This window comes from Ilyonectria robusta, assembly GCF_021365365.1.
Source record: "Ilyonectria robusta strain PMI_751 chromosome Unknown BGZ61scaffold_15, whole genome shotgun sequence".
Classification (NCBI taxonomy): Eukaryota; Fungi; Ascomycota; class Sordariomycetes; order Hypocreales; family Nectriaceae; genus Ilyonectria; species Ilyonectria robusta.
Window position 1 is genome coordinate 809066 of NW_025764449.1, and position 11812 is coordinate 820877.

At 58.1% G+C, this 11812-nt stretch overlaps 5 protein-coding genes across 5 annotated transcripts; 2 read left to right on the forward strand and 3 right to left on the reverse strand.

The window, feature by feature from the left end:
• Positions 1–185: 185 nt before the first annotated feature.
• BGZ61DRAFT_495761 (uncharacterized protein) lies at positions 186–1876 on the reverse strand (the record flags this gene model as incomplete). Its single annotated transcript, XM_046250934.1, has 2 exons — positions 186–1603; positions 1657–1876. The coding sequence occupies 2 exons, from the start codon at positions 1874–1876 to the stop codon at positions 186–188; spliced, it is 1638 nt and encodes a 545-aa protein (XP_046102026.1).
• A 1143-nt stretch (positions 1877–3019) lies between these two features.
• On the forward strand, positions 3020–3987 carry BGZ61DRAFT_455637 (uncharacterized protein). Its single transcript, XM_046246411.1, has one exon. The coding sequence runs from the start codon at positions 3298–3300 to the stop codon at positions 3862–3864; it is 567 nt and encodes a 188-aa protein (XP_046102027.1). The 5' UTR covers positions 3020–3297; the 3' UTR covers positions 3865–3987.
• A 2427-nt stretch (positions 3988–6414) lies between these two features.
• On the forward strand, positions 6415–8774 carry BGZ61DRAFT_495762 (uncharacterized protein; the record flags this gene model as incomplete). Its single annotated transcript, XM_046250935.1, has 2 exons — positions 6415–6564; positions 6753–8774. 2 exons carry the CDS (start codon positions 6415–6417, stop codon positions 8772–8774), a joined length of 2172 nt encoding a protein of 723 aa, XP_046102028.1.
• Positions 8775–9080: 306 nt separating this feature from the next.
• BGZ61DRAFT_495763 (uncharacterized protein) lies at positions 9081–11241 on the reverse strand (the record flags this gene model as incomplete). The annotated part of the gene is made up of 2 exons (XM_046250936.1): positions 9081–11134; positions 11181–11241. 2 exons carry the CDS (start codon positions 11239–11241, stop codon positions 9081–9083), a joined length of 2115 nt encoding a protein of 704 aa, XP_046102029.1.
• Positions 11123–11788, reverse strand: BGZ61DRAFT_60009 (uncharacterized protein). Its single transcript, XM_046256896.1, has one exon. It carries the CDS (start codon positions 11707–11709, stop codon positions 11275–11277), a length of 435 nt encoding a protein of 144 aa, XP_046102030.1. The 5' UTR covers positions 11710–11788; the 3' UTR covers positions 11123–11274.
• Positions 11789–11812: the final 24 nt, after the last annotated feature.

The window sequence follows — 11812 nt, forward strand, 5'->3', positions numbered from 1 at the left end:
ACCAGTTGAATTCTGTGATCGTAGTCCGCCTTATGCAGCCCGTCAGCCCAAACATGCAAATATGTGGTCCGCATTAGGCCGCAATTGCGCGTCCAGATTGTCGACATTTTCACTTGGGCTACATGTACACTCATAACTTATCACGATAATCAAGTGGTAAATTCTCATACTCTTCACGTTTCGGTTTACTGAGGCGCCCCCATGCTCAAAACATCCAGTCCTTGCTGGAACTGGCTCTTGGATGGCATCTTGCCCAAGCGCATGAGTTCTGCGCTCTGCGCCATAACGGGATCCATTCCCATGCTGGCCGTTGCTACCACTGTGTCTCCCTTGCAGTAATAAGCAGCAAACTTGCTCGCCGCCGGGTCGCCCTGTACGACAATATCATCCCATCCATTGGCAGTATTGCCACAGTATCGTAGCTGAGCTCCGAGGGCCGACCAGAAGACCGGGACAAAGTGTTCAGGGTCCACTGAGGGATTCACAATGTGGCTCGCGACAACACGTCCTGACTGTTGAGCCACGTTCCAGTGCTCGATGCGAACGAACTTGCCTTCGCCGCCGGGCCCGTGGTAGGGAAACGTGGCAATATCGCCAATTGCGTAAACACCCTTGAGACCGACGACGTTGTAGCTCTCGTCTGTCTTGATGGAGCCATCTCTTTCGAGTTGAATGGTCTTGTTGTCTCTCAAATATTCGGTCGCGGGCGCCACGCCAACACCGAGGATGACAAGATCGGCAGGGAGCTTGGTGCCATCTTTGAGGAAGACGGCGCCCACCTTCGAAGGGTCTGATTCAGAGGGCTCTGCCTTGTCGACGCTGGCGCCCATGTAGAATTTGATGCCTTTGCCCTCCAGCGACTTCTGAATGCCTGCGCCGACCTTTTCACTCAGAACTCGCTCGAGAGGAGCCTGTTCCATACCCACAACGGTAACAGAGTTGCCGGCGAGGGCCGCATTGGCGACTTCCATGCCGATGAAGGACGAGCCGATAATGACAATGTTCTTTCCCTTGTCGCCAATAGCTTCAACAATCTTCTTCGTGTCGTGGACGTTGCGCAGAGTGAAGATGTTGTCGAGGACCTTGAAGCCTTCCAATGGCAGCCGCCTTGGTGTTCCTCCGGTTGCGAGGACAAGTTTAGTATACGCGATCTTTTTCCCGGCCTTTGTCGAGACGGTGCGGTCTGAGAAGTTGACGTCATTGACCTCGTCTTCGACCCATTCTACAGAACCGCTGTCGAACCAAGCCTTGTCGCGCCAAGCAACCTTGCTGGGATCCGTCAACAGCGCCTTGCTCAGCTTGGGACGATCAATGGGGAGGTATCCCTCGTTGGATATCACCGTCAGCGGACCAGCGTAACCCTTCTCGCGCAGGCCCTCGATGACGCCCATGGCGCCGGAACCACCACCAATGACGACAATCTTGTCTTCCTGAGCACCTGCGGCGACTGCGCACTTGAAGTTGGGCTTTCTGCGAGACCCTTTGATGGCAGATTCTTCGCCGGTCAGGTAGACGGCTCCGTCTCGCTCGGCGACATTGAAGATGGGGATTGAATCGAGGGCTGGAGCGTCTTCGACATCGCCCGTCTTCGCGTTGAAGCAAGCTATTGTACGGATTAGCGATTGATCTTGACCGAAAGACAAAACTGAAGCCAACCTCCATGCCACGGGCAGGTAAGACGCCCAGCTGCGGTCAAGACGCCCTTGGCAAGAGGAGCGCCGTAGTGGGTGCACTTGGCGCCGACGGCTTGGATCGTACCACCGGCATTGACCAGCAAGACCTTTCCGCCGTCGATGCCTTCGACCTCGACCTCGTGTTTATCGCCGGGGGCGAGGGCCAGGGAGGAGACGCCCTTGAGTTTGTATTCCTGGGCCATTCGAGCGGTGACGAGATGGATTTGACGAGTGCGGGGGAGCTTCTGGAGGAGAGCTCTTGAGGACCGAGGGGTGCTTTGGGTGATGACGAGTGCAGCAGGTTGTCGTAAAAGGTGCATGTATGGACGGGCAGGATGCTGGATTTAAATGAACCACAATACCAGCAGGACAGCTGATGAAGACGTTGGGCAGGAGGATTACAAAACCACGAAGAGCAGCTATCTTACGAGGCGGGGAGAAAACACCAGCACGCTGCAGCCTCAATCAGCATAGCAGCGGTCATCCGCAACAAGTGCCGACGCACCCATGGCCTCAATGGAAGCACGGTGAGACGCGGGTGTAAGTGGGGGATGACAATATGCGCACGCTTACTGGTGGAGCGCAGCAGGGAGCCAGAGCTAATGACGGCATGCAGAAGATACGAGCTCCGAAGCTTAATGGCGTGGGATTGCACCAGCAGGCCGGCTGTGCTGCAGCCGGCTGTGGCTTATGGTCCAGAACACGCTGGCCGCGTCACGGTTGGTTGGTAAGCATCGTGGCTCTCGTAGTGGGATGCGGAGGGATGAGGAGGGATGAGGCTATCTACAACTTGAGCCGAGAGCGGATTCCGAATAGTCTCTGAGGGTTAACTCTATCAATCCAACAAGGTCGCATGTTTTACCAGTAAAATTCAATCACAGTCACACCGTAAAAGCTAATTTAATGTGCTTGAACAATGGCCATGGCATAATAACAGACGTAGAGCCAGTCCTTCTTACAGCATCTATCTTCTCGTTGCATACTACCTAAGCATTCATCTACCCATCATGGCCGCATACATGAACAAGGAAATCCTCGCACGCTGCCCCCTTCCCCGCCACGAGATCCTCCACTAACTTCGCACCGAGATAGAATCGGCGCAACGCGACCAGGAATGGAACAGTGCCGGCTTTCGCATGTACGAACCTTGCACGCGACTGCTCTAGGACCCTCAGGCGGAAGACACCTGCCACAACGGACGGCGGTGTAGCAACAACAGGATATCCGAAATGAACCTGGGCATGGCAAATCGGCTTTGCAATAAAATGGTGCCCCTCTACCTCATAGATCTGCCTGGCGCGTTGCTATCTCCACCAATGGTGCTCCGCGCCGCGCTAAACCGGTGGCTGTATCGCACTTGGTTCCAGTCCTACAAGAGCGAGGTCGAATACGGACGGTTCATAGCCAGTGTCATAGCACCTGCACATATCCCGCAAGATATCGACTTTAGCGGGCTCGTCAAGGTTCTGAGTTCGCTGAGTGCAGCGCTCTGCGCTCAGATCGAACAGGTGCACCAAAAGAAGAAAGACTTCAAACAGGCTCAAAGGCGATACGGACCCGAAACCTTTGACGAGGCCACGAGGAGAATCAAGACAACTACATAATACAGCCTCTTTTTCGCGCCATGGCCATCGTTTTGCTTACTGGGAATTTCGACATGGAAGTCTCCGACATGGGTCAGGTCCCAGTTCTTGTCGTCCTGACGGGCGTCGAGGATGGCTTGAGCGCCCCGATCTCGTTTGAACAAATAGCGCACCAGGCCGAGGCCTACATCTACAACAGCGCGATCCAAGTCTCGCTAGAAACGGCGGTTACTTTTGTCATGGATCTCAAAAATCGCGAAATCGCTGCTTTTGGTCGCCGTCCAGACCCTGTCGAATCGACCTCCGGCAATCAGGCCTTCGCATGTCATATGAGGTTTCCATTCCCGGGGCTCCTGGCAATGCTAGGCTGGGGCTACGAGCCTCCCAATGGCCCTAGTTCGAGCTGGGTTGACTTGGAAAAGCATCCTGAGTGGGTGGTCGACAGCGCCTCATACGATACGGGTTTGGACTACACTTATCGGTGGGAATCAACGATGCGCAGGAGCCATTATAGACTCGCTTCAGGACTTGACTTGTGCATGCCCACCCCTAGTCCACTTGTGCTCCCTTCTCCAAGGCATAGCCCAATGTGGAGGGTAGACAACTAGATGTGGACTACCCGGGTTTGGAAGACTCCTTGAAAGTCTTTGGTCTAAGGATATAGCTCTGGATTTACACATTGATTCTTTTCATTATCCTCATATTTCGTATATTTTATTACTCTATATCGGCCAGTACAGGTTATTAAACCTGTCTTCAATTTCGCATTCCGTATTTCCCCCATACGATAGTGTCCTCTCGGCTACTACGGGCTCCACGTCCACATTGGTGAATCCAGTATGGGTCAACATAACCTTGGCTTTGCAGCAGATAGGAGTTCTCCCACAATCTGACCTTCTCAGGGGTCAGCCTAAGGTTCGAGAAACCAGGGGTCGATTCGTATCATGGAGTTACAGGACGACTTGGTTCCTAGTGGCTAGGGCCGGCAGAGCATCCTGCCCAAGACGTGGCACTTAAGAAAACAAGATGCTCAGATCGGTGAAGTGGTTGCGATTATTAGGGACAAGTCACTATATCGGCGGACGAGCGGCTTGAAGGCAGAAGTATGTTTCTCAGGGTTGTGCCTGGACCACTGGGCGGCTGTCTTCTCGGATGTAGAGTCACCCATGCCGATTTGGGTGTTTTCTTCCCCAGGTCATTATAATTACACCAGTCCTGTGCCGGGGGGCTGGTGAGAATCTTAACGACGGTCCAAGTCGCAAGGCGAGTCGGCGGTCGGCTCGGCAGTCAGCCTACGGTAATTGCCTTCTGGCCAAACATTCTAGGGTTCACTACTAGCATCCTGGCCGGTCCTGAACCCTTGAAGAGTCCCAAGAAGAGCATAAGCCTGGGTCTTAGTATCTTATTTATAATTATCCTCTTGTTTTGTTCTCTGTGTGTTTATTTGTTTCCCTCACAGTTTATCCTCTTTTGCCATAATTGCAAGTCAATCCAGCCCTCTGCAGTTTCTCCCCTCGCAGTCCCGGCTTTGCAACCAGGCCTGGCGGGAGAGATGACAACGACTTTGAGGATTTCCGAGATGGTTCCATCTATCCCACGACTGATTTTGCACGACTCAGACTCTCCATCCAAAGAGGATATTCAGGGGTCAATCCACATTCAAGACACGGGTGTCAAATGCAAGGGACCCGCGACAAGAACTAGCCAAGTAAGAGCACACATGCTAGTTGTCGCATTGTGGTTGGTTATTGGTTAAATTATGTCTCAAAATCCCGAAGCAAAAAGAAACGGCCCGAGATGAGATCTCACAGATCCAAGACACAACAAGCGAGCGGTAGGCGAGACTAATGGCCAAATGCGAGGCGACCTACCCTACACTCCGGTGGCGATTTCGCAAGGCGCACTTGTTGGAGGGTTTGCACGGGGTGGCTCTTAACTTGTTTATGGCTGGGCGATGTAACAGTGTTTTCGTGCTCATCTTAAAATGATAACGCCATTCCAAGGTTGGACCCCTGCGGAGAGGAGAAGATGGTGTGCATCTACTGTACCTCAAACGACGGAGGAGATTTTCGCCAGTGGGATGAACCATCCGCGAGTTTAGGTGAACAACGAGATGGAAATTACACGAAAACTCCTGCATTAGTTCGGGTCCATTGTCTTCATTACAAAGCATCTCGGATTTGGCGAATTTCACGCGTCGTCTGCATCTGCATCGTCATGACCGCCTCTGGCACACGCATCCATCTGGACATGGGCAGCATCTTGGCGGACCCCAAACTGGGCGAAATGGGGAGGTTGGCCCGAGGCGGTGTCGTCATGTTCCCAATCGGGCGACAGATAAGCAGCGGCCCAGGCACCGCCAGCCAATCAGCCGCCGTCAGCACCGCGACACTGCGACCCAGGCTGCGGTGTGCTGGCCGCTGGTGCGCTGGCCCAGGCGCTGGAACACTGCGAGCCCACAACGGCACAAACCCACTGATGCGGCCATGCCCAAGCGCCCCGCGCCCAGCGGATGAACCACTGAGGGTGCGCCGTTCGGGGGGGGCCTAGGCCGCTGTGGGATCCCTGGCAAACGCCACGCTGCAGCCGGGGCGCGCCACGAACCCAACCGGACCCGTACACATGACACGGCGGTCGAGATGAACTGTTTGTTAGCCCATGCCTGCTTTTTCTCATCTGCTCCTAATCCTGCGAGGGCTTTTTCTTTTTAAACCGCCGTCCCTCACTTCCTCCGTTTGCCAGCTGTGAAGAACAATCCTCCTCCGAGGTCGAGGGACCTGACTCCCTTCGTCACCGTCCGGGCCGCCTGGACCGCAGCTAATCAGCCGGAACCCCACCACTCAATTACGCTCCGGTAGACGCGCGCCACAGGCATTCCAAGCCACACGCTTCCGGGGGCCGGCCTGGTGCCCTCAACACCAGACCCGGGCCATTCCAGGCGCGTTGCTGCGTTTCCCTCCATCAACGACTCCGTCTCGTTTGCCACTCATGGACGACGCACCGCTTTCCTAGATATCCTCGGCGCCCTCTCTCTCTCGCAGTCTCCTCCTTTGGCCGCCTGTTCTATCATGTTTCCCGCCGTCTCCCGCCGACTCTCCGCCCCGCTTCGATAAGCTCCCGTGCGGCCTCTCCCACTCCGCCGTGTTGCAGCCGCCGCCATGGAGAGGCCTGATGTCGCTTGTCCCGACCACCACTCGTCCCAGCTGCAGTGCTGCTGCGGCCGCGTCGATTGCCCCCTGCTCAGGAGGAACTCGACCGTCCTCGAATCCGTCGAGAAGGATGTCCACACAGCTGCTCAGCTGGGCCAGGTACGTTACGCGCTCGTCTCATGCATTCCTTGCTTTGTCTCTCCGCTTCCTCGCCTTCAATGTCTCTCCACCTCCTCCACCCTCACTGGAGCCGCATGCCACACAAAGCCACCGCGTATTGCTTTTGACGCAAAGCACGCGACTCACAACATGGACCCCTCACTGACTTTTTTTTCCTCCTGATCTAGGCCCTTCTGGCAAGACACGAAGCATACATGGCCGATGCCGAACGGGATCGCCTCGACTTGACCACCCGCATAGAACGCCTTGAGATGGACAAGCAAGAACTCGAGGCCGAGAATGCCGTCCAGATCGAGGAGAACCGGGTCTTGCTCGACCAGCTCGAGGCCCTCAACAATACCGTCTGCGAGTCCGACACCAGGATCAAGGCCCTCGAAGCCAGTCTTTTGTCCTCCCAGCAGGCCGTACGCCGCCTCGAGACCACCGCATTCCGTGCCTCCGACACCGAGCGATACCTCGCCGTCCTCGAGCAGGAGCAGGAGGAACTCCACCAGCAGCTGCAGTCCACCGAGGAAGATGCCCGCTCCCACGCCCAGCGCTTCAAGGAAGCCCAGCGGGGCATCATGGACATGCAGGACCAGCTGGAGAGGATGGAGGCCGAGGCCCGTCAAGAGCGTGAGCGCCATGCCGAAGTCGTCGGGAGGATGGAACGCCAACGCGAGGTCGAGAAGCATCTCGACACGGCTGCCGGCCGTCTCAAAGGTGCTGCGGCGTCCAAGTCGATGCAAAACGCCAAGAACGGGAACACGGTGGTTAACCATTTCGTGCGAGACCTGCTTCAGGACAACGCCAACCTGCAACTGGGCATGGCCGAGCTCCGCGAGTTACTGCTCAACTCCAACGACGAGATCCAGTCCCTGCGCGACCAGATGCTCCACCACCAACCCATCGAGTACGACGCTGCCGCCTCGACGCTCAAGGCCGAGCTCGAGGGCCCCGACATCGACGGCCCGGCCACTCCTCGCGTCTCGCAGGAGTTGCACATCCACCATCACTACCACGTCGCCTCAAAGGTCACGCCAAAGCCGGACAACCGCAAGCTGAGGCGCAAGCGTCACGGCCTCATCCCCGGCACCTTTACTCCGCCGACCTACTCGGGCCACTCGACGCCCAACACCTCTGGGCAATGGCGCCTCACTCCTTCGACCGGAGCCCCCGCGCTGCTCTCCCTCACCACCAAGGAACCCAGTTCGGTCGTGGGCATGCCGCGTCAACGGTGGTCCGCAGACCAGTTCTCCGAGTTTGCGTCGTCGGTTCCCAGCTCTCCGCAATCCAACCAGCGCAACTCCATGTTCGACCCCAACATGACCGACAGCGACTATCCCATGTCGCCCGCCACCAGCTTCGGTACCATGTCTCCCACCTGGAGGGCCTCACATCGCAAGGGGCCCTCTGAAATCTCAACCCTCAGTTTCCAGGCCCCTCCGCCTCCCCTGCACGTCGATCCTGGAACTCCCCCCACTCCCCAGGCAAATCGCCAGCACCATGTCATCCACGAAGAGGACGAGGAGGACGAAGAACAGGACAACGACATTCTTCGCCTGGAGACGCCAGACTTGGTCGGAACTGCGCCATCCATCGATGAAAATTCGACCATTGGGGACTCTGACGTCTCCAAGGATGAGTTTGTGCCTCGTCCTCGCATCCACCGCGCACTCTCGCACGAGTCCATCATGTCGCTTGCCGGCGGACTCGACATTCATACCCTCAAGGCCCGGCCCAGCCAGCTGACTCTGCGTCCCCTGGGTGGCGCGGAAGCCGTCGTGACGGATATCACGGCTCAGCCCACCCTCTCTCGAGGCATGCCCAGGCGAAGTGCCGTGGCTCTCCGAGACAGCTTCATGGGCCTGCCCGCTCCAAGATCAGTGTCCGGGCCTATGAGCCGGTCCGTCCGGTCACTTTCTCCAAACCCCGAGACGCCTCATGGAAGTCCCGGAGGCGGAGCGTTGGGCAAGTGGGTTGGCTGGCGGCCGTGGGGAAGCTCAACCCCCAACACGGCGGTCAAGGTTCCCAGACCCATCATGGAGATCGAGTCGGACCTGAATCGAGCACCCGGCATCAACCAGCCTGGTGCCATCCCCGGCTTCCAGAAGTACTGGGCAGCTCAGCGACGAAAGGGCGCGCCGTCAAAGGTGCTGCCCGAGACGGTCGACAGCGATGCTCTGCAGGAAGGGTTGCAGGAGGGATGAGTCCTGCGGCATCGGGAGCGTCGACACTTTATCATGCAGCGTCCTGCCCCTGACACAATCATTCATCGGAACCCCGGAGTTTTGTTTCACGGATTGTTTTACTGGAGTTTGTTGGTTCAAGCATCATCCACACACGCTTGGAGACGGAAATACCCTGGCCGTGCAAGGCCCCCTGTTCATTTATTCCTGTTAACTATGCGAGACCCAGTCCGCACATATGCATTCGTTATCGGTGTTGCATGGAGGTTTCTTTATTATATACAGTTTAACGTGGCTATACGTCCAATATTCCTAATCTACATCAAATTATATATCACCACCTTGTCCTGTTATGTTGCTGTTCAGCATGGACCAATACGTCGTGTCCACTCCTTGAAGCGCCCAGTCCTCTAGATCTGCGGTGAAGCACGGCCACTCGGTGAAGTTTGCGGCTGCGTTTGCGGGACACTCGGTGCCCACGCCGCTGTCCATGGATATATACGGGCACGGCTGGTCGAAGGGCAGGCAGGACTGCAAGATGCCACCCCCGTCTGCGGATGGATGCCCGGCCGGAGTTGAGCCCGTCGACGGCAGCAGAGTCGCAGGAGGACTCGGGCCAGGGTGGATGTTGACCGTCCCTAGGAACGGGATGTTCAAGTGCACAGTTCGGTCATCGCCGCTGCCTCCGAGCGCCGGTGTCTGCACGATGGGGAGCAGTTGGCGGATGGTGTCGGCCGACTCGAGACACAGCCGGTCGTTGTTCAGCGAGCCCATCTCGTGCATCTTCTGCTGCACCGTCTCGGCCGTGGCGCGGTCCTGCGCGCGCTGGGCCTCGTAGCCGGGCATCGACGACGCGGCCGGCCCCAGATATCCCAGCAGCAGCGTCATGGCCCCGATCAGCGCCGAGTAGTCGACGTGGCGCCCCGACACGGCCTGCGTGTACGTGCCGCGGAACTCGAGGAAGCGCGCCAGCACGTCGCGGCTGGCCTGCATGCACGTCGCGCGGTTGTACTCGTAGCGGCGCTGGCCCGGCGGCTGGACGAGGTACGGCAGATGCAGCAGGATGAGGAGGGAGAAGTGGCGGACTTGGATCTTGACGACCGACATTTCGTCGATGAATGTGTCGGACGAGCTGCAGCAGATGGCCATGTCCGGCAGCTTCCACCACATGGAGTCCATCATCTTGGCCGCCTTCTCGATGTCCATGTCGATGGCCTGCGTCATGACGTACGCCTCGCTGCCCGTGAGGTGGTTGCGGTCCGCGATCTTGCCGGCGATGATTGAGTACAGTTTGCCGAGCTTGTCGCTGGGCGGCTCGGGCAGCGCGCTCTCGCCGAAGAGCAGCTCGTCGTCGCGCGAGCCGATGGCCAGGCCCAGGACCAGCGAGAGGTAGCGGTCGGAGCAGTTGATGCGGAACCACAGCACCGGCGGCGAGGGCTGGCGCTTGGGATCGAAGGCTGGGTCGCACGAGCGGATCGACTTGGTCGTCTTGCGGTCGATGGCCATGAGCTGCGCCATGTTGAGCGCGCGACGCGAGGTCATCCACGCCTTGCGCAGGTGCCCGGCGTCGCTCTGGAAGAAGCTCTGCAGGATGAGACACTCGAGGCCTTCGAGGGAGCCGACGAGGTCGTCGTCCGACGTCACCAGCCTGCCGACCATGGCCACCCATTCCTCCATCGTCTCCGCGGGCGACTTGCCCAGCCTCAGCCCGCTGCTGTCAAAGTACGGCGGCAGCTGCTGCAGACATATCGCCAGCTGCAGCAGGCGCTTGGCCAGGATGGCGGGATGGCTGGTCACGTCGGGCACCTGCGCCAGCGACGAGATGGGCTCGGGCTTGCCGTCGATCTGGTCCTGCTGCGAGTAGAAGGCCGCCAGGACGTACTTGGCGCCGGGGCTCTGCTGCGAGATGGCGTAGAGGGTTTGTTGCGGCGGAAACAGGGCGTGGAGCTGCTTCGAGATGCTCTGGTACCGAGCTGCGCGCGCGGTGCCTCGCACGCAGAAGGCCCGGGGACTCGGGAGGCTGACGCTGCTCAGGGGTGTTTCTCCCGCGGTGAAGGAGGCGATTTGATGGGCGTTTCCTACGGCTGAGTTGTTGAATATGTCCCCAGAGTCCTCGGTGAGACCGGTGTAGGGACCTGTAGCTGGCGACTCCGAGGGAGAGGGTATGCGTTGCGGTGCTGGATCCTCGGCTGCTGTATTATTGACCAACTTCTCCATAAGCTCTTCCAGCCGGCCGAGACGCTGAGCCAGTCGTCGGTCCGGAGCGGGAACAGGCTCCGTGGCCTCTTCTTGGGACACGCATCTCGACTCCCTCGCGATGCAGCCCACGCAGACCGGGTCTTCATCGCTGGCGAACTCGCACTTGATCTTGCGGCGACGGCCTGACACAATGAGCGAAAGAGCCGATATATGAAAAGGGCGACTTACACTCCCAGCAACTGCGGGTTCCCTTGCGGACCTTGCGCCGCTTCGACGCCGGCTCGCTCATGGTTGTAAGTCTGGGGTTGGCGGATCCCGTCACTCAAGAGCCGCAAGTGGCTTCGGCCGAGTCATGGACGATGCTGCGCATTGGCAGCGACGGAGGCGCGGGGAGAGATGGATTCCCGACAGAAAGGGCTCTGCACATGTACGACGGGCGAGTAATTTCTGGCTCTGGGTGCTTTGTGAGCGTGTCTGGGATGCGGACGAAACACGGACGAAGAGATATGGGATGTGGTGGAGATGCTTCGATTGAGACGGAACCAGCGCTTCTTACTGGCTGTTTCGTCCGTTTCGGCCGCCGAGCGGACAAGTGACTCAGCTTCTCCGCTGCTTGCATTACAAATGCGCTCCCTCCGCCCTGGAGCGCCGTGGAGTTCCACGGCGTGTTCCCAAAGGGGTAATGGCCAGGGCATCGGGGAGGATTCGCAGGGGTAGGGGTATTTTGGGACGTGGATCGCGCCATCTCGACCGCCATGGAGATGGCGAGGAACCTGGCGATGGATCCTGTTCGCGTCGCGGAGTGGGTTTGTAAGGGACGCGTTTGCTCCACGGGGATGGCTTCGGGGTTGGGAGGGTAT

Coding starts and splice junctions, on each gene's coding strand:
- BGZ61DRAFT_455637 (XM_046246411.1), top strand. CDS start 3,298: ATGGCCATCGTTTTGCTTACTGGGAATTTCGACATGGAAGTCTCCGAC.
- BGZ61DRAFT_60009 (XM_046256896.1), bottom strand. CDS start 11,709: ATGGCGGTCGAGATGGCGCGATCCACGTCCCAAAATACCCCTACCCCT.